Source organism: Lagopus muta, chromosome 1 (genome assembly GCF_023343835.1).
Source record: "Lagopus muta isolate bLagMut1 chromosome 1, bLagMut1 primary, whole genome shotgun sequence".
Taxonomy (NCBI): domain Eukaryota; kingdom Metazoa; phylum Chordata; class Aves; order Galliformes; family Phasianidae; genus Lagopus; species Lagopus muta.
In genome coordinates, this window is record NC_064433.1 from 80,264,194 (window position 1) to 80,286,145 (window position 21,952).

General features: G+C 44.0%; 1 protein-coding gene across 5 annotated transcripts; it reads right to left on the reverse strand.

Moving 5' to 3' along the window:
- Positions 1-1,557: 1,557 nt before the first annotated feature.
- Positions 1,558-17,068, reverse strand: MAB21L3 (mab-21 like 3). Of its 5 annotated transcripts, none has more exons than XM_048933279.1 (8): positions 16,972-17,068; positions 14,580-14,688; positions 11,018-11,158; positions 8,901-8,972; positions 6,718-7,009; positions 4,250-4,431; positions 3,414-3,608; positions 1,558-1,805 (listed from the first exon to the last, which is right to left on the reverse strand). In XM_048933279.1, exons 2-8 carry the CDS (start codon positions 14,625-14,627, stop codon positions 1,572-1,574), a joined length of 1,164 nt encoding a protein of 387 aa, XP_048789236.1. In that variant the 5' UTR covers positions 14,628-14,688; positions 16,972-17,068; the 3' UTR covers positions 1,558-1,571. The 5 variants fall into 5 exon arrangements, with proteins under 5 accessions (XP_048789236.1, XP_048789235.1, XP_048789238.1 ...); XM_048933278.1 differs by having other exon boundaries at positions 14,920-17,028; XM_048933281.1 differs by lacking the exons at positions 14,580-14,688; positions 16,972-17,068 and adding an exon at positions 7,179-7,318 and having other exon boundaries at positions 11,018-11,046.
- Between the last annotated feature and the right edge of the window lie 4,884 nt (positions 17,069-21,952).

Consider the following 21,952-nt stretch of genomic DNA (forward strand, 5'->3'; position numbering starts at 1 on the left):
ACATCGATGAGGGAATTGAGTGCACCCTCAGCAAGTTTGCTGACGACACCAAGCTGAGTGGTGCGGTTGATACGGTGGAAGGAAGGGATGCCATTCAGAGGGACCTCGACAGGCTGGAGGGCTGGGCTCGGGTGAACCTGATGAGGTTCAACACGGCAAAGTGCAAGGTTTTGCATTTGGGCCGGAAGAACCCCAGGCACCTGTACAGGCTGGGAGGAGTGGTCCTTGAGAGCAGCTCGGCAGAGAAGGACCTGGGGGTCCTGATGGACGAGAGACTGAATATGAGCCAGCAGTGCGCTCTGGCAGCTCGAAAGGCAAATGGGATCCTGGGCTCCATCAGGAGAGGGGTGGCCAGCAGGGACAGGGAGGTGATTGTCCCTCTCTACACGGCTCTTGTGAGGCCCCATCTGGAGTACTGTGTCCAGGTGTGGAGCCCTCATTACAAGAAAGACATAGAGATTTTGGAAAGGGTCCAGAGGAGGGCGACTAAGATGATCAAGGGGCTGGAGCACCTCCCCTATGAGGACAGGCTGAGGGAGTTGGGCTTGTTCAGCCTGGAGAAGAGAAGGCTGCGGGGTGACCTCATTGCAGCCTATCAATACCTGAAGGGAACCTACACCCAGGAGGGGAGTAAACTCTTCAAAAGGGCTGACAACAGCAGGACTAGGGGAAATGGTTTTAAGTTGAAGGAGGGAAGATTTAGGTTAGATGTTAGGGGGAAGTTCTTTACTAGGAGAGTGGTTAGGCCCTGGAACGGGCTGCCCAGGGAGGTTGTGGATGCCCCGTCCTTGGACGTGTTTAAGGCCAGGTTGGACGGGGTCCTGGGCAACCTGATCTGAATATGTATGTTGGTGGCCCTGCTAGGCAGGGGGGTTGGAACTACATGATCCTTGGGGTCCCTTCCAACCCGGGTGATTCTGTGATTCTGCTTCCCTTGAGCTATTCAGTACTACTGGCAGGGTTATCTTTGTACAGGAGCAGGACCCCATTTGATTGTAGGAGGAAGCATCACAAACTGTCTCAGAGAAGACTTCCACCTTTGTCATACCTCCAAAATAATGTTCCTCTGCTCCTTCTGCAGAGTTGGCCTACAAGGTTGGCAGGGAATGATCTTTAGTTTCCCTTCCAACCCAAGCCGTTCTATGATCCTAGAAATTAAACTCACTGTCTCTGATGAGGAAGGAGGAGGCAGCCACCACCCATGTGCTAGGTTGCACAGCAGGTAGGCAGCAGAGTGAGACTCCTTTGCACCATTTTTCTGCTTATGCACAAGACTGGAGGCAGAGAATAAGGCAGTTGCTGCTCTGACAGACACAGGGTTGAGTTTCACGGGCTGTAGCTTCTAGGCAAGCTGTTGCTGTTGAAAGCAAATTAGATCGGCTGGGCATCAAGCAATGCCTTCCATCAGTTTTCTCCACCCACCACTGCAATCTTGACATTTTGTTCATGCCATCAGTGCCAACTGCTTCAGAAAGCCAGCTGCAACACCTACTGGAAGGACAAGAACACCACCGATGAGGAGAACAAGTGGGAAACTGCTCAAAGTTGAGGTGAGGAAGCTTTCTTCAGCCTTAGTCCAAGCAGAAGACGGGGTTCTCTAGGAAGACAGCGAGCTTGCTGGCCACCACATCCAGGTCGCTGGTGTTGGCATATTTGAGCAGATTGGTGTTCTTGACAAAGTAATGCTTGAGGAAGTGCTGGCTCACACACTTGTGCAGTTTCTGCACCAGCCTCAGGAAGGCTTCATGAAAGCAGCGCCAATCCTTGGTGCGTGGGTATTTTTCGCACGTCCAGAATAGCACTGTCTGCAAGAAGCAGATGGGAAAGAAGAGGTGTTAAAGGTTCTGCTAAGGGCTCACACAGCTTGCTAAGGCAGTTAGAGTGCTGGTAAGTGGCTGACAGCCTTGGAAATTGGAGAGCCTCGCACTGCAGTCTTCCTGCATTAATGATTCTGTAACAGAGGGATCACAACCAGCAGCTTAAGGGAGAGCCCTTTCACCTTCCCTTGGCTGTCCCTTTTCCTTTGCCTTGCAAACCTCACTGGACATACCAAGGATCCTGCACAGATGTCCAGAACAGGCAGGGAAGGAGGATTTGCAAAGGCCAGGGACCTCTGCAGAAATGCCAGGTGTTTTAAGCTGTAGAAAGTGGCCTATTATATAAGTGTAGAAGTGTAGAAGTGCAAGGAGGGAGAGAATAATAATCTTATGAGCATAGCTGTTAGCTTCAGCCATACTTGTGCTGAAGATGCACGCAGATTTTCTTTCTGGGTACACTGGGATTCCAAGCAACTCTTGCCTGTCTTCTTCTGACACAAAATACAGCATGTGTTATGACCTCTTCCTCCAAGTTTATTTCATGTGAAATCATAGAATGGCTTGGGATGTAAGGGACTTCAAAGACCAACTAGTTCCAGCCCCCTGCTGTAGGCAGCGTTGCCAGCTGCTTAATTAAGACTGACCAGGAACCCATGAAGCCTAGCCTTTAATGTCTCTGGGGTGCAGCATCCACAGGTTCTCTGGGTAGCCTGTTCCTGTGCCTCACCACCCTCTGAGTGAAGAACTTCTCTCTAACATCCAACCTAAACCTCCTCTCTTTCAGTTTAAATCCATCCCCCTTGTCCTATCACTATCTATCTGCATAAAAAGAGAAATCAATAGATTAAAAAATGAATTCTATATGATTATTGCTCTCATAACATTATTTTCATGTTGCCCATATTACATTTTTACAGGCTTTTCTGTTTGTGAAGAATTTTTTGGATGTACTTACAGTTATTGTACCAAAAAAAGCAATATTGACCATCTTCATCAACCTGAAAATCATTCCTAAAACAAAAAAGTCACTGATCTTGGGTGCAAGAATTCCACTCTGTTTCTTAGTGTTCTCTTAACTCAAATTTTCAAATTCAGTGTCCCAAAGAGACCTCCAAGAGATGCTGTGAGACACGGCTGAACTACAGCCTTCAATTCCTCTGCTTCCTCAAAGCTAAGAATTTCATCAAAATAAGGCATTATTTTCTAGATTGCCTGTTTTCCCCCTCCACTTGGCCTTGCAATAGTTGTAGTGTTGGGGAATTTCTTCTCAGATAGCTTTTCAATTGTGAGCAAATTTTATTCATAGCTGCAATAACCACAAAGTCTTTTTGATGTTGCCAGGGAACAAAAGACATGGCGAGGAATTCAAGCTGGAGCTTACTAAGAGCTACTCCTTGGAGGTTTGCAGAGCAGTTATCTCCCATCAGCACCACCGCCGCTTCTGCAAGACCTACAGGCAGTTGTTAGAGTGGAGTTTCCAGAAGCAGGAAAAATAGTGCTGTTTTTGCAGTCAGGTCTTTCAGATTTCCTGATTATGAACGTCATTCCCCTGTAACAGATACTGAGACCGTATCTCGATATCATGGTGATGCCTACCTGAAGATGATAAGCTGTGATGACGGGCTTATTTCCAGCACACCAGACGTCCTCCTTCATCTGCCTCATGACTCTGAAGCATTTCATGCGACAGCCACCATCTTCGTCGAGGCCTTCCATGAGTATATGCTCAGCACGGGAGAAGCACAGCTGCCAGTGATAATTGGAGCGGGCCAAGAGGTCAAAACCAAGCGACTATGGGCAAAAGGGAAAGTGTGTCACCAGATCAGAGGCAGACTTCTCTGAGCAATGCAGAGGGATGTTACAGAGAGGCTGTATGTTAGCAGAGGCAGTTAACATGGTTAATTTTCCCATTGTAACTCCTTGATGGAACAAGCAATTTGTTTTCTTTCCTCATGTGGTGACATCGGTTACTCCTGGGAGATTCAGCTCTAGAGATGCCAGGTACAAACAGTGCTACTGAAGCTGAGGCACAACTCTACAGGCACTTTGCCATAGAGCAGCAGGTCCTGAGCAAGTGGGGAGCAAGCAAGACTGGAAGGCAGAACTCGATGTGTGGGATAATGGCAACTAGGACTGGTCTGTTGCCAAAGGAAAATGCTGAGGTAGTGCCCCACTTGCAGAAAGGTTACATGAGACAAAGCAAAACAGCAAGAAAAAACGCACTCAGCTAAATAGCCAAAGCTATTTGCAAGAAACTCATGCAACAGATGTTAAATCAGTTTTCCCTCCACAGAATTCACCATCATTAAGGAAAGAAATTCTCAATAAAATCCAAATAATTTGAAATATTCTCTGCAACCTTCCAAACCACTATCACATACCTGCAAAGTAAAGTTCTGCACAGACTTTACAGTTGTTTTTGCACTGCTCACCTTGATGCACTGAACTTTTTCCTGAGATGGCCAACGCTTGAGGCAACGAGGCCACCGGGCTTTCTCAGGCCAGCAAGTTGGAATCTCCACTGTAGGAGCCAGCTCCACCTCAACCTGGAATTCTGATGTTTCCACAGCCACTCGAACCACTGAGCTGAAGCTCTCCAACATTGTCACTTTATCTGTGAAGGAACAATGTGAGAGGTGATAAAGGTGAAAAGATCCTCTCCTCAAGCCAAGCAAGGGGCTGTGTCGTGCCCATGTCCAAATTGAGACTTGCAGTTCCACTGCTGTCTTAGCACTCTCTTCAATGACATAAGTGGAATGCAAGAGAAAGCTTATTTCAATCTGCCCAAAGGAATGAGAGCAGAGGAAAAACTAAACATGGTCAATGTTGGTCCAACTGTATTCATGGAGGAAGTTTCTGTCTCTATTTTTCCCTGTCATTCTGGATGGATCACTGTTCCTTCAGTTTTGCTGTTCGAGCCAATGATGTGATCATCCTCTAACCCATTGAAATAAATACAGAGCAGATTACCATAAGCAGTTTAAGTAATTGTGTGTTAATCCACCTCAATTCGACTGACGCTGGCCAGGGATTCCAATTCCAAAAGGAGTTCATGCAGCAGACTTGAAGGGACAGTGATGAATGTTTAGGATGGTAACTTCTATTTTCACCGAAGAAATATCCACCTAGTCCTAATGGCATTTTAGCATCTCCTCCAGAAAGCACAGTGGAGTCCATCTCCAGTATAACTTTATAAACATCAGTAAATCTGGGTGTTATTTCCCCACTGAGCCAAGCCTAGCACCAAAACAGGAGCTATACTTCTCCCAAGATCTCAGCAGAGAGACCAAGCAGCTGAAAAGCATTAAAGCCATAGCTTTGTCAGCACTTAAATAAATTCACAGCCTTTCCCTAAGTATCACGACCGTGCTGCCTATCTTTCCACCAATGGCAAGTGAGGCAACACAAGAACTCTGTTTTTGCTGGTTCTCAAAGAATTAAAAAAACAGAGAAGCAATGACACTGGAGACGTTTTTATGTAACTTTAGATGTTCCATGGGATTAAGTTCATTCTTCACACATGCATTTAAAAAAAAAAAAAAAGAGAAAAGAAAGCATCCTAACTCAGATCATGTCCTCTGTCTCCATTTCCTTCTAGCTGACCTTAACAAAAATGGAAAGACAATCATCAGCCCAGACATCAGCCACCCCTTGGAAGCACCTATTCTGGCTCAACACCTTGATGAGCTGCAGCTAGACACAGTGGCAGGTTTTCACCTCAGCACGATGACTTCCACATAAGTAAAGCTTCAGATGAAAGCTCTTTCCATATGATCTTCTCTATGAGCCTTAATGGTGACATTTTATCCTTCTTTTCCTTTCAGTAATAACAAACAGTTGCTGGAAGAATGCAATCATCTAGCTGAGCTTGACTTTAACATCTTTCCTCCTGTGAGTAAAATCTGAAGTGTCATCAGAGGAGGTGAAATACGTCTATATTTCTATAATATGGAAGACCCATTTCAGGCTGCTGATGGGTAAAGACGTTCTGCAAATACGATGTGAGAAAAAGCACCGTAGTCTGAACTTGACCATGTCACAGTATCTTAATGTGAAAAGATGAACATAAACCGTTCAGCTTGGATGAAGCCATGTGCTCATTAGCTGCAGTCTATAACATGCCTTCAGGACGCTAAGAATTAAATATGAGGATCACTGTTTAGGCAGCATTTTGCTGCAGATGTCGCAGCTATGAAGGCATGTTGCATGCACCACTGATTGCATTATGTCAGCACTTCCAGTACAAATTGCCACAGGATATACACAGGCACTTTGGAATTGCTTACAGAGGAATCAGCACCACTACTGAAAGCAAGTTTCCATGATACAACTTTCCATGATACCTACTGAATAGTCTGGGCACTGGGGAACATGGAACACTTGTTCAACAGACTTTTTTTCAAGACCTTCTACATACTGGAAAGATATGGGCACCTAAGTCTTCCCTAGAATATTACCTGCCCTATTCATATTTTCAAACACTTCTCCAGCTTACACACTTTACTCTGTATGCAATTTTTCCTACAGCATCTTTCTGACTAGTCAAGTTATATTGCAGCTGCTGTAGCAGAAAAAAGATTTTTTTTCCCCCAAATCCCAAACTGCTTTGAAAATCTGGGTTGCATCTTGGTTGAGGGTGATGTTGGTGGAGAACTTACCTAAGTTCCCAAAAGAAGAGCACCATTTTGAAGAACTCAAGGTCTACTTAATTCTGTCTTCAGTGCAGGTCTAAATTTGCACGACTGCAATGGGTTAGAAGCTCCCTGACGTTGGGGGGGTTTGTTGTTTTTTAACTTCTAATTATGTGAATGACACAAACACTTTGTGTACATAGTAGTTCCCCCTCTGCTAGCTGCAGAAGACAGCCAGTTCCCCTTATACCCATCCCCACTAAACTCACTGGAGAGGTTACAGGAAACAATTGACTTTTCCACCAGCTCTCGGAAGACGATAAGGACTTTGGCTGGAACCAGGTCACCTTCAATGTTCACATCTGTTTCGTGCCACTGTTGAAGGCTTTTTGAGAACTGTTCCACCTCGAGCCATTGATGCAGCTCCTCAGGGTCCCGCACAGAGGAGAGTAGCTTGGCTCCGTGCACAGTGTAATAACGCCAGTGTCGGACCTGCTTTTCCCTGTACCCAGTTAGGCCACGTAGAGGGACAGTGATGAGGAATTGGCTCGGTGCTAAGACCTAGGAGAGTTTAGAGAGATTAGGAACACAGGCAAGGGCAGATCAAGTGATCATGAGGGTTAAGGAAGTAACACGTGCAAATGGAGGCTTTGAAGGGAAAGAAAAAATATGGTAAAATGGGAATGATTGAACACATCCAGGACCTGTTCCATACCTGTCTGAGATTTACCTTGGAGGTACACGGAGTAAGAGGAAATTGTCCTTTAGGAGTCTGATGTGACAGACGTGGCCCATAGAAGACAAGAGCACACTCTGGCTGGTTTGCCACCACATCTGCCATAGTTTTCCCCACTCCTTGTTATTTCTAGTCTGCAATTGTACGAAATGTAATAACTAAGAGCTTCCAAGGTGCAGCAGAGCATCAGAGAGCTTGTTCTGAGATTCAGCAATGGGAAACAAAATAGTTCAAGTTCTTAACTCAGAGCCATTACTAGAGATAAGCCTAGAGTTCCACAGTTCCACAGCTATGTCAAAAAGTACACTTTCTGGATCTTTTCCAAAACCCACTAATGACATTAGTAGAATAAGTCCACAGCCCATTCATTTTACAGGCATTTCACTCTGCCTGACTAGAACATCTATCCTCCATTAAGGAGACATAGACATCAAGGCAAGTGACATGCCTGAGCCTACACAGGCAGTGGCATTGTCAAAAATAGGTTTTGGAAAGTGCTGTATGAGGCTGCATCTCCCACTGAGCAGAAGCGAGAAGCAGAGTAAGGATGGAAAAATGATCAGTGGATAACACCCAGAAGCAAGCTTGTTTGCAAAACAATTAATCAGCCTCGCTTTGAGGATAACCATTCTCCAACCAAACCAGTGCTCAACTGGCATTTGCAGAGTGAGTAAGGTGACACAGAATTTCAGAAAACCTCATACAGGTTCAGGACACAGCCAGAATTGCCAGGTTTGGAAGTATTTGGCAATCTTGGCTGCAGGTGTTGGTTTCCAAACCCATTCAGACTTTTCCTATGTTGACTCTGAAGCTTTTCAACTTCTGTTGAGTCCAAGCCTTATTTACACTGACATTAAGCAGGTAAAAGAGCTGTGCGAGCAAGATGTGGTGACAGCAGTTGCTGAAAGGCTGGAAGGTGGTTACCTCAAGGTCAATTAAGCACCCTTATCATTCTCCAGAAACAATGCCAAGCATATAGATAGTCTTCAGTGTAACTTAGGATTTAAAATGTTACTGCAGAGGTGCCGAGGCCCGGAGGGCACTGACAAGACCTTAACGGCTCCAAGCAGACTTTCTGGGGCTCCTACCCACACCCATGGACCTCCATTTCAGCTCAGCCCCAGACGTGCTCCTTCCCATAACAAAACCAGCTTGTAAGAGGGTGGCTGCCATCCCCCTCAAAATCAAAAGGGCATGCCAGAAGGGCTGGGAAACAACAGTCCAGATATAGGCAAAAGGAGAAAGGTGTTGGGGTATAATGCAGATCTGGACCCTATGCAAGTGTATGCTGTTTGACAAGGCTCCAACACCACTTTGAGAGGTTATACTCATACCAAATTCAGCTGTGCAGCTAGTGTCCTCAAGGCCTAAACAAAACCCAGGTCTCTACCTATGCTCTGTCACACCAGGCTTGCATGCCAGAGCCAGACTTCAGGACCCAAACAAGTCACAGGCCGTGATCCAGGAGCGTTCAGTTCTGCAGCATATAACCTGTAGCCAATCCTGTTGCATTAAAAACCTGCCTGCAGCATGTTGATTAATTTAAGTGCAGCCAGGATATCTCAGGCAAGTGGAAGCATTAGGTTAGAAATACAAGCAATAAATAAAGTTTCTTGCAGAAAGACTAAGATAGCTATGGGAGGACAAGTGAGGAGGATGAATCGTCTGGAGAAGAGGATGGGTGAGGAGGAAGCAGGCACCAGGAGGGTGTTGTACCTGGATGGATGGGTGGAACGGGCGCTTTCCCCGCAGCAGAGCTGACCACTTGGCCAGTAAGCCTGGCTGATCCTGAGAGCAGCAGAGAGGAAAACGAGAATCACACAGATCAGAGAGAAAGCATGTGGCAGGTCATTCATTCACCAAGAAAAGCTGCAAGCGTGCTACAAGCCTCTTTGCTAAAGGAAAGAAATCTCCCCTGCCAGCATTACAGAGCTGACCGCTTGGCAATGTGGTTGGCCAGTGCTGTACTAGGAATTACTCTGGATGTTAACCTGCTCCTTACATCTTTATCGAAGCCTCCGCAGCCTTTGCACCAGAACTGCACAGATGGCGGCTGCAAAAAAAACCAATGGACCACAACTTGGAAGCTGTAAAAAAAAGTGAGCTATTTAATTTGGTCTCTCTGAGTTTTATTTCAAGTTCTCTTAAAGATTTTGGCCTTCTGCCCCTGAGTTGCAGAAATAAAACAACACTGAGTATTAAAAACTTTGTTAAATTCCTCACATAGCCCTGTGTATCTAAAAGGAGGCTTGCATAGTTTCTCAACAAATCTACACTCTGCATCAAGTTAAATTAAATCCTTTTAACCAGAAACTGGAAGTTCTGAAAAGTCACCATAAATTTAATTTACAGGTAAAAAAAAAAAAAAAAAAAGATGCTGCAAAATTAAACACAGAATTGTTAATATACTGACTTTCCCTTGAGACAAATCTCCTCTAGGGTGAGTTATCTCAACAATGATATTAAAGATTCTATTTTTTGTAAGCAGAACAGACCAAGTCAAAAACATTTTCTTATTAACCCATTCTTTGCTGCCCCATGCCTACAGCACAAAGTCAGCCAGCCCTCCAAGTGTGATTGTCATTGACTTATAGCACTGGGTTAAGTAACAAATCTGCCATTTTTTAAGAAAATATGTTTCAGGAATTTCTTTTAAGCTGAGGGTGTTCAGACCAGGCTACAGTATGCCATTCTGATTCTACCGATCAGAATAGGTTGCCTTGTTTTTGTTCTGTTTTGTTTTCCAGAACAGCCATTTTACCTTGGCCCTGGTTTTGTCAGTCCTCATAAGCCAAACAGGTTTGTTCCAGTATGAGAGGTGGGTGGCAGACCACAGAACCAAGGAAGGTGTGGATCAGGATGTGGCACTGTGTTGTGGCACTGTGGTCATTCCTACTGGCAAGCACATCTGCCAATGTAAATCTGAATGTGTTTATCCACAGAGCAACAGCCAATTTTCAGCCTGGATGACCCTATGCTGCCTCCACCCCCATGCCCGTCAAGCAGCTTCATACCCAGAATTCTTCCCTCTCAATCATAGACAGCTACAAAAGTTGCCTTATGCTTTCACACGATGTGCATTTATCCGTAAGTGGCTGCATTTTAGTGTATGGGTTGACATAACTAGAGTATGCAATCTACTTCAGATGAGAAGGATCATTTTCATCTGAAGTTGCCATTGCTATCAGTTATTACTTATACCCTTATAGTCATTATTGCTGTGTTGAATAGTCAAAGGAAACAATCAGTCTCCTGTCACGCCTGGAACAGGACACTGTTGTTTTGGTATCTGATGGTCTAAAATGACTTCTCCCACTAATAAGCATGTTTCTTCCCAGGAAAAAGAAGTTCTAATTCATGACCAAAAAAAACCAATATATTTCTCTGAAGAAGCTTTTTATGTTCACAGCAGAAGAAAGCATTCTGAAGTTTTTTTTAGTGAGTTGACAGGTTTTTCACCTGTGAAAAATACGAGTCATAGCTCATACAGGCATGGGCATTTTTTCCTTTTAATGTTACTGCAGTACTTTTTTTTTCTCCTGTCTTTTGGCTTCTGTGTGCAGATTGACAGCTCTGGCAACAGCGTCTCTTTGTAAAAGCAGCAGCTGTGAAAAGAGGCTCTGCCTCATTTACCCATCCCTCTCTGATACACCCCCAGTGTTAAGATGCCCACAAGTACGTTCTTATGACTCAGCCAGTCCCCACACTGAAATGTCAGCATATCTTCCGTGGTGTTTTACTTGGAGGTACCTGTCCATACACTTGCAGAATGGAAAATCACTGACTGATTGCCATACAACCTACAGACACTACACTAGATCTCTTGTCCGTACCTTAATATTCTCATTGTGAATGCCAGAGTTGGAGATAGCCTGGAATCGTGTGGCCTTATAGCTGATTTCTGTGGTCAGTTGCTGGATGATTTTCTGCACCTCCTCCACCGTTTTGGAGACCAGATAATGGCGTGGCTCCACCTGTCAGTTCCAAGAAAGACACTTCATATTAGAGATAACTGCAGTCTTTGTCTCCAGTGGTAAGAACAATCCGTTTGGTGAACCCTGAAACATATGTGCCTATGCTGCAATGGGAATAAATCTTGTTCCCTTTAGATTGCAGTCAACTTACCATGAGACAGAGCTCTTTCTGATGAACACTGAAAGGCAAAATTCAAGACTATAAAGGATTACTTGATATTCTTACGCCACAGCAGTGAATGGAAGAGAAGGATTTAATTACATGGATGAATTTGCTAACAATTAACTGCAGCCTTGTTTTTCACCCATTTTGATCCAGGACAGCCAGTTATTCCCCTTGCAGAGCCACTCTCAGAGTCGGATTACTTTTTGCTCCAAGAGCTGGTAAGACTACAAGAATAACAGATAACTCATGCATTAATCAGACTGCAACTATATGTGGCAACAGTGTAGTACAGTGAAAATATCCATACTGTCTTCATATCTTAATACAGGGTCCCTGCTTAGATGGTGACAAGGTATCTTGCCAAAGATGTTCCCGTTGAGGGCTGGGAGTTTGTGTGACCTGGTAGATGGTCCTTCAATTCAAGCAGCATTAGTGCAATTATTTATAAAAAAAAAAAAAATGTCAGTGGAAGGTCTGAAGCGAAGAATGGATAACTGCTTGCCTATGATCAGTTATCCAAAGAAGAGCCATTGGAAAGTTGGAATAAACTCCTCTCCTTTCTCAGCCAACAAAAATGGTTGTTGGGATTGTTCAGTCTGGAGGAGGCTCAGTGGAGACCTTATTGCTCTCTACAACTGACTGAAAGAAGGTTGTGAAGAGGTGGGGTCAGCCCCATATCCCCACGTAACTAGCAATAGAGGGAATGGCCTCAAGTTGTGACAGGGGAGATTCAGGTTGCAGGTTAGGAGCAGTTTCTTCTCTGAAAGGTTGATCAGGTGCTGGAATGGACTGCCCAGGGATGTGGTGGAGTCACCTACCCTGGAGATGTTCAAGAAACACTTAGATGTTGTACTAAGGAACATGGTTTAGTAGGGAAATATTGGTGGTAGGAGGATGGTTGGATAAGATGATTTTGGTGGTCTTCTCCAATTTTGGTGATTCTATGATAGGTAACAGTATTTTTACTAAGCCTTTACAGTATCTACAAGAGGGAAACACATCAAGAGAGCGGTATTATATTCCCTTGGCTAGACTCTCATCTACCTTTGGCATCCCAATTTTTTGCTATGGTAATAACACATAGTCCCTTACATTTGTATCTAATACAGACGTAATACACGTATCTACCTGTAGCTATAGCTACTTTCTTTCACTAGTCCAGATGAATGCCTTAGTTCTTAGAGCAGTCCAATGAACTTGACTTGCTCAACAAAGACACCTAAAGGCTCCTTCAACAAGTAAATGTTATGAGTGACAGTGAGTTATCCTCCCCTAAGAGCTTTCAGAGTCTACAAATAAACTGTTTAAAGTCTATCATCACCGTTGGTTGGCTCAAGCTGAGCTCCAGGACTGCCCCTTGTACTCCTTCCTCACGCTGTGTTCTCTTTGAGTGCTACCTGTCAGAAACACCTCCTTCTCTTTCTGGCATCCTGGAAGAATCCATCCAACCTAGCATGGTCTTATTTAATTGCACCTTCACTGCCTACTTGCTGAACTTCAACTGTTGCCACAAAGTCTTAGGACAGTACAGACTCTAAAAACTTCAGCGAGGTACCACTAAACAACTCTGTCTGCATGTAGGTCCTCATCACTGAGGCAAGGATGGAAGAACAAATGACATGAGACATGTGTTACCCACAGCTAATTCCAAATACCTACCCAGTCTGCTACTGCAAAGTAAAACCTTCCTACAGAAGGGAAGCCATAAACATCAGAAGACAGAATATAAGCAAGTGAAACCAATTTCTGAAGGGCCAAGGCATTTATCTAATGTGTTTAGCACCAGCATGAACACATCAGGAAAGAAGTCAGAAACAGTTCTTCATCAGACAGCCATTTCTACCACCTATTGGTGTTTCCATTACCAAGTGTTGACTTCAGAAGTTTGCCAGAACAACAAGGTTGATTAAGGCTTCATTATGGAGGAAAGAAAAAGGACTAGGATTGACTGGAAGTTGTGAAGAATGTTTGAGTTTGCTTTCAATTTCCCAATCACCTGCACTAAGTATGCACTCGCGTATTTCCTTTGCTGGATGAGTGGGTTAAGGAAGAAGTCATTGGTATCAGAGATTCATTGCTACAGGAAGAAACTAGTAACAGTAAGCCATCAGAGCTGGAAGGCTGCTGGAAAACAAATTTTCAGTTAAAAAGGAAAACATTTGCTTCTATGAGCCTCAGAGCAAGGCTCCACGTCTGTTCTGTACACATGGTGGCTGTACGAGCATCTCCCTTGTGCACGGCTTCCCTCCGTTCCTTCTTTTATAGCTCTATAAGTCCTTAGAGAATGGTTCACTGTTATAGCTCACTAAATAGATCCTGATGGAATGCTCTTCCAATGCAAAACACTGAATAGGTGAAAATGGAAGCTCTCAAAGGCATTTGATTACTTGTCACCAAAACATTTCTATAGGAAAAAAAACCAAACATTTGTTACCAGCCCTTTGATGGTATTAGAATATTTCATCCTTTTCTGAAAGTAGGACTTACAGCTTTCCACTTGGAAATCATTTTTCATTTCAGTGTCTTGCATTTTGTAATGGAAAACAGACAATCAGATAGAAGTTAGCTAAGCATCATGATGAAGCACAAGCTTTAAAAAAACAATATATTACAGCTCATTTAGAATCCCTTTTCATAGAATGTACAGCTTTATTGATTATTTTTATTGTTTTACTTCATTTCATACTGGAGAAAAATATCACAGTGCAGGAATAACTCTATGAAATAGAAAATGTATCTCCAACCTGCCTGTACTGAGACATGCTATTCAGTTGTGTGAAGTATCCTCAGCTGAGGTGACAGAAAATGGGAGAATTCAAGCTGTTTTCACCTCTCCCCAATTCCTGCATGCATCATTTTAAGAATCAGCCCCTGCTGTTGTGGCTTTGGTCTTGTATCTGTCAATCCAAGACCACTGGACAAGGAAAGAGGTGAGGGCTTCTCCCTAGATTAAGTGCTAGTGATCAGAGCTCATCTCACATCTGGAATTGTGAGAGTGGGAACAAAAACTCAGGAAATATGAAGATATAGAAGAGAACATGCAACTCGGAAAACAAGGCTACCGGCCAAGATCTCTGATAACATTCTGCAACAGAAACCTAGAAATCTCATTAGAAATACAGTTCTCATAAAACTTCACCCAGTCATGTCTCAAAAAACGAAGACAGAAGGCAAGCAACTAACTGTCAAGTTTGGCACCCTTCTGAATCAACACCTAGTGTGGGAGACAGAAAATCTGGACAGATAAAGCCTTACCTTGCTCTGGATGTAGATTTCTACTTCTTCATCTGTGAATGGTTTCATGGCAAGATGGTCGTCACTGTTCTCTAAAGTGTGAATTCACTCTTCACTTGTTCGCCTGCATCTGGAAACAGGAGGGACACTCAGAGAGAGCTGCTCAGAGCCACCTAATTCCTCTGTGCATGAAGAAATGGAGAGAGAAGCAAGAAAATATGCTTTTTTTTTCCCCCCCTCTGGCCTGAATAGCCCAACTTCTTAGGAAAATTAGCTCCAGTTATTATTTTCTAAACTTGACCATTATTATTTTTGCTATGATTACTCTTAAACGGTACGTCTTGCATGCAGGCACACCCACAAATGTCCCAGTTACTGCTTTGTCTCGGCAGATCCTTTCAGGTTGCACTGCAGACTGAGTAGGTTCATGCACAGCATTATCATTCTGTGCACCACAAGTACTTCCCTGCCTCTCTAGCCCTTCATTAAACCATTTGTCAAACACTGCCAGTTATCCTTTGTTGACTTCAATCCACACATTTTCCATCGGAAACGGTGTGGGTATTTTTACACTCTGATCATTCATTTGGGTTGCAGGCTTCAGTCTCGGTTCCTCTCTCCTTATATCTCCTGCCTCTCTCCAGCTGTATTGACAGTAAATATCCTGCTGCCCGTCCCCTCCTGGTTGCTTGCTTTGCTTTCTTTACAGTAAACAGGCAGAACACTCTCTCCCACTTTCTGACAGCAGCTCAGCTAACAACCCTGCATGGATAAATCAGTGAGAAAAACAATTGATCAGGATTTATTGATCCAGTGAGGGTTGCTGGCTTTTAAAAAAAAGGGTTACATCAGCACATGGAAAGGAATGATAGAGTATATGGATGAGATCCAATGCTGCTTCCTTACTAGGGAAGGCACGCTCTACTTTATTTCCCCTGCAAATTGAACTTTGACATCCCTTGACTGACATTATCATCACAGCAGCTAGCAAATAGCAGCACATCCATAGGCACTGGGTGCTATCTCAGAATCCCAGAGCAGGCTCTTTCGTTGCTGTGTATCTTTTGTGATCATCATTTCTTATTAAGAGCTGAATGCTAAGTACGTTAATGGAGAACCAATACCTGAGGACATCCAATCTCCCAGAATTTACAAATCAAACTTCCCTCCGTGCCTCCCCAGCACCAAAGCTGCCTTTCTCTTTTTGCCAAGAGACTTGGGGAATATTCAAAAAGACATATAGAATCACAGGATGGCTTGGGTTGGAAAGGACCCCAAAAATTAACAAGTTCCAACCCCCTTGTCACAGGGCAGGAGCACCAGCCTCCATATCTGGTACTAGGCCAGGCTGCCCAGGGCTCCCAAACCTGCCTCCTTGGGAGATGGAGCCCTCTATTTTCAGGAATCCTACCTCATCATTTCTAGTTTCAAGACTTACTGGATGTCTTCCACCTGAGGGGCCAATGGTGTGAGAGTCCTGCTAGGAAGATCAGACAAAAGACAGAATCCAAACAAGTAGGCTGCAAAGGGCTTGTAGGGCTGTGTTAGATGGAATTAGTTCAAACAGTGTGCAAAGGAGGAAAATAAGCTTTACAAATGGTCAGATTTGGCTAAAAATATGTCACTAATACATTAACTCCCTCGTGCTCCCTCAGGTGCTGTATGCACAAAGATAACTCCCATATCATTACCATACATTACTTCAATATCCAGAACATCAGGTATATTAGGAAGCAAGGAGCCAGTCTCACTTTCTTGTACCTATTAGGTCTCTCCCTGTGACAGCTGTCTGGAGTCACAGGTGCTGGCAGATACACAAAAAGCATGGGTTTGGTCATTTTTCTTGTATACAATAAAACACTTCAAGTTTATCATCACTTTCCATTGTAAGCACTTCTCCAAGAGGGTCTAGACATCCCCAGCTCCCTCTCCCTATAGAGAAGAATGTGGCATGAGAATGTCCCTCAGGAGGTCTTCACTTATACATAGCTAGCTGACCAGAGACAGTCCCCCAGTTTCTGCTTGATGAGCATCCATTGGTTGATCCAGCTGTTCACATGCATTTCTGATCCAGGCTTCAATATCTTCAGTCATAGTTTCCTGCTGATCTATGTAAATTATTTTGAATTTGTTCAGCTGTATTACACACTCCCCCTTTGTTTTATTTCAGTGCCCACGTAGCACCTTCTAACAGCATTCGCTGTGGCCAGTTTCCTCCGTACCTCTTTTGTTTTGTACCTGTACCCTCAGTTGCTTATTGATATGCTTCTAAGAGTATTTAAGGATTTCCTAAGATCTCCAACTATATTGATCCTATGATAGATCATCTCTGTTTGGGCCTTTGGCAACATTCAGAACTGGATATGATTGTGGTTCTGGGAAGCCCACACAATAGTATTTGGTGAATGTATACCTTGAGTTGTATTGGATTGGTTCTTGTATCTTCTGAAGCTGACAATTACGGATGATTTCTATGCTTGTCTGGCTTTCCTTCCTTCATTCTTTAGTTCTATAAAGATGACAAATATATTTCAAACATGCAGTCAAAAAGCATTTGAACCATGAAGTACACAACAACAAAATATCACGAGCATCGTGTAAATAAGAACAGTAGTATTAGCTGTACAAGAAAGTCCAATATTGTGGTATTTTCTGTTTTGAAGCTATCTGGAACAGCTACTCATATGGAACAGTAGGCACGCATTAGAAAGCCTCTACTAAATCACACAAATGAGTTAGCCCAGTGTACTGCTTGTGACTCACAGATGATCTGCAGTGGTAACAAATAAGCCCCATTGAAGATGATGCTGCCTTTCAGATGAAATACACCGCTTAATTTGCAGTTGCTAATGATGACCCATCACTTCTTGCTCTAATTACCAGAGGCATTAAGTCTGCTGCCAAAGTGTGTACTTGGGTCAGGAGAGGCTACCAAAACAAATCATCCCTGTAGATTTAATAATCTCTGACAGTCCTCTTGCCTTCTTAAACTGTTGCCCTGTTTCTCCCCATTAGTGGACTAAGTGACTGTACAAAATGATAACTGTAGCTTGAATCCCCTATATTTATGCTGTAACAGTCTTTAGCAGCAATGGCTCAGTATTACTCAGTCTCCATTCAGAGGATACTACATAACATAACCAGACTTTTTAGGGGCACAAGATCTGTGTGTTGATTTGTTTGGTTTTCTTTGTTGGTTTTTTTTTTTTTTTCCCACTTTGTCTTTCAACAGAGAGATATGAACAAAAGGGAGGCTTCAATGACAAAAGCCTGGGATGGGTTACAGGGAAAAGAAAGTGTTGCTAATTCAGTCTGACAGCATCAGAATCATGTATGGATGCCAAATTGAAATGCTTCTCTGCTCATTCCCACCCCTCACTGATCAATACTTGGCAAGCTCCAAATGCTCCTACTGCTTGGTCTCACTGCCGTGCATTCTTACATCAGCCCTGGACCTGTACTACATGCACATGAAGCAAGCTAAAGGCTATATCCTTTCTACTCTAAGCACAGCACTGGATCGGGTGTAGCTTGATGTCTTTTCTCCACTTGTGACCAGACTGGACATGTCAGAAAAAGGCAACTAGACTTTGCCAGAAAATAGTTCCCTCACCCCTGGGAAATCTTGAAATTCAAACCAATTTGCAACCTGAATCTTTTCAGGCTTCGGAGTAGTATTTCTAAAGAAAGTGATCATCCCAGGAGAACCAGTTGAGGATGCAGAAAATGCTGAAAACCACTGAGATTGTGAAGCAGTTGCCCTCCACTGACCATCCCCAACCAGTAAATTCATGCAAATGCAGTCTGTTTTGCAGCTGTTAAGCAGCAAGTCACAGGGTAACAAACACAGGACGTACAGCTTGATTTCTAGTGTTGCTAAGATTACCGGCACCCAGTGCGGTGAGTTGTGTAGAGAGCCTGGAAATCTCCAAGTTCGTAATGGTCAGCTGAAGGAGCAGCGTGGGAGACAGGTTGCACCAGCTCTGAGGTTCCCAGGACAGTTCTGACTGAGACACAGGCAAGAAAAGGCACCGTTTGACTTCTTAGTCCATGCATTGCCCTCTGGAAATTCATTGAAGGAGTCAAATTTGGTGCACTGAGATTTAAACAAAATATGTCAGCAGACCATTTCCAAGTGTCTGTAAAGGATATTTTTCCTCCATGACTGTTTTATCCACCACTAAACTACAGGACTGATCTCATTTCAATCAGCAGGTCCCACCATCCTGAGAAGCCACTTGCAGCCAACATTCATACAGACAGAGGCCTTCCAGCACTTTTATTTATATGCCTTGGTGAATGGCCTGAATGCCAGGAAGAAAATATAAAACACTGAGGAACTCTCACTGATTTAAACACATGGTTGGAAGAGCTACATCTGGAGGAAACGCGATGTTTGGCAGAGCACAGTGTGACTGGAAAAGCATTTAGCACTAGAAGTCACGGCAGGTGAGAAAAAGCTGCTGCACATTTGGGCTCAGCATGGGTTTGCTCAGCTCCTGGTAGACTGATTACTTTCAACTGTCAGGAAAAATACTTTAAATATAGAGGCACAGTAACTCCAGGACCAAGACCACAGCCAACCTTTAAAAGAGCCAGGAGAAGAAGCATGCTTACTGCAATGGCTGGTCTATGCGGGGCAGAATCAGATTGTGCCACAGCACTTCTAGGAGTTGATAAATTTCTGTGGCTGCCTTCCAGAGCACAAATAACGTCCACTTTTATTATTTTTTACACTTTGCTGTTGTGTCCAAATTGACCTGATTCCTAACTTATTGCTCGGGTCTATGGTAGTTTGAAGCAAATTGAATAAATCACTAGTGCTAAGTAAGAGTAGTCACTGCAATGCAAACTCACTTGGAAATGAGGGAGTCGAGCTGGCATTCCTGCTTATGTGCTTCATCCAGAAACCGACTGTTCAAAAAACGTGCTCGCTGGAGCCAGTACTAGAAACTAGGCTTCATATCTCACAGGAAGTGACAGCTCCGTGGCCAGTAGGTCTATTGCTTTCTGTAGGTGAAAATGTAATCATTTTAGAACAAAGAAGCAAGTGGGTGAGAAGGGTTCCACTCTGAGAGCCGGATCCTTGGGAGCTACTTAGAATAGAATTATAGAATCATTAAGGTTGGAAACACCTCTAAGATCATCCAGTCCAACCACCAACCCATCCTCACCATGCCAATTTAGCTGCATCCCCAAGTGCCGCATCTTCATGTTTCTTGAGCACCCCCAGGGACAGTGACTACATCACCTCCCTGGGCAGCTGTGCCACTGCCTCACCACTCTGTCTGAGAAGACATTTTTTCTACCATCCAACCTGAACCTCCCCTGGCGCAGCTTGAGGCCATTCCCTCTTGTCCTATTGCTGTTACCTGGGAGAAGAGGCTGAACTCCACCTCACTACAACCTCTTTTAAGGGAGTTACAGAGAGTGATCAGGTCTCCCCTGAGCCTCCTCTTCTCCAGACTGAACAATCTCAGTTCCCTCAGCTGCTCCCTGTAACACTGACACTCCAGACCATTCACAGCTTTGTTGCCCTTCTTTTGGATATTTCTGGGAGCTAGGAGATACAGTTGTATGGGAGGGAGAAACTCACATGGAAAATAAAGCAAGAGTAAAGGGGGCTGGACTTCAACACTCACCGTTAAACTGAAGGACATCAAATCATCTGTGGTTTTATGCAGTCTTTATTGGCAGTGTAATCTACAGTAAAAGAAGCTGTTTGATCACACTTCTCAGCTTGTCACACCATGTACAGCTAATAAATACCAAACATAAAACCAACAAGCATTCCCCAGGATATGTTAACTTGACTGCTGTGCTGCATTCTGAGGGAGATTTTGTCAGTATACCTTTAGGAATGACCAGAAACAAGCACAGACAACTTGCATGTTTTGGATGGGATGAAGGGAGAGAAGGGGAGGATCAGTAAGAGACTCTATAGCGTGAGGTCCTTGAAGAAAACAGCTGCAGAGAAAACAATAAAACAGAAGAGAGAGCACCATCAGAAGGGCAAAAAGAAATCCACTTTATTAGAAGGATACTACATGTACCACAAAGCAGATCAAGAGATTCAGCAGACAAGCTGCAGTGAGAACTCGCCCTTGTCTGAAAGAGTATCTCAGCAGAGGTTTCAGTTGGGTCTGCTCAGAGAACTTCTAGACAAGGGAGATCATGACCTGCATTGCTACACGCTCCATCTCCAGTTACTGGAGTTACAGCTAACAGCCTCCAGCCTGAGCTGTGTCTGGCGAATAGACATTATTCTTGTAGTTGGCAACTTCTAAAAATGTGTCATCAGGAGCTGGCAGCAAAAGGAGGAATGCGATTGCATTTTCTAAGCAAACTTCCTCCTCTACCTGAGACCATAAAGCTATACAGCCTCAAGCGAATCCCTCCTGTCAGCTGCCCAACCCTTTCCACTTTATTGGCTGCTTTGTGCAGTCAAAGCCAAACCGCCCAAGGGAAAGGGGTCAATCATTTGTGCTGCATCTGTTCCAGGCTGTGGCATGGCACAGGGTAGATATTTAGGGCTGGAACTAGTTAAATGCAAATTCAGAGCGTGGAAAGCAGGACTAGGGGAGGAGAAACTATGCTGGAATAAAAGCACTGGGAATAGAGTAACAGTGCAGAGGAAGCTGCTTGACTAGTTAGACCCAGGAGCAAGTGTATCTCTGCTCCTCGGGCTTTTCCTGGAGGGAAGAGAAGGTATTACACACACACACACGTGTGTGGGAAGGTGAGAAGTTTAGGAAGGAAAACAAGATAAATAAAGCTATCAGTTGTCTGGGAAGACAGGGAAAGGCTGCTTCTTCACTATGCTGAGTTTGGGTCAGAAGGGAAGAGGAAGCAGAGAAGCGTTTATGGAAGCACAGAGCCATTCCATCTCTGATAGCAGGAACTGGACAAGAGAGATCTCATTCTAAAAGGTTCAGAGAACGCCTACTGCTTTCATCACTCTATCAAACAACACCAAATGCCATCAGCTGTAATCCAAAGTTTGAGGATGTAAGAGACCCTCAGTTCAACCCTCAGATAAGGCCACAGTGCAAACACTTGATCCTATTCTTGTGCATATTTTTTCTAAAAGCCACACTATCCCAATGGTTTACCCTTCTATATGTTACGCAAGGATTAGAGCATTCAAATTTCAAGCCCTAGGAATTCTCAATTCCTCTGTAACATCCTTATGCCAATTTCAGTAGGGATGCCCCAAATCCCTCCTGATTAGGGATCATTAGTAAATACTGATGAACATAAGCCATGGTCCATCCAGAGAGACCTACACAGGCTCAATCAGTGGGCCCAGCTGAACCCCAAGAGGTTCAACAAATCCAAGTGCAAGGTCTTGCACCTGCAGTATTGCATCTAGATGTGGAGTCCTCAGTACAAGA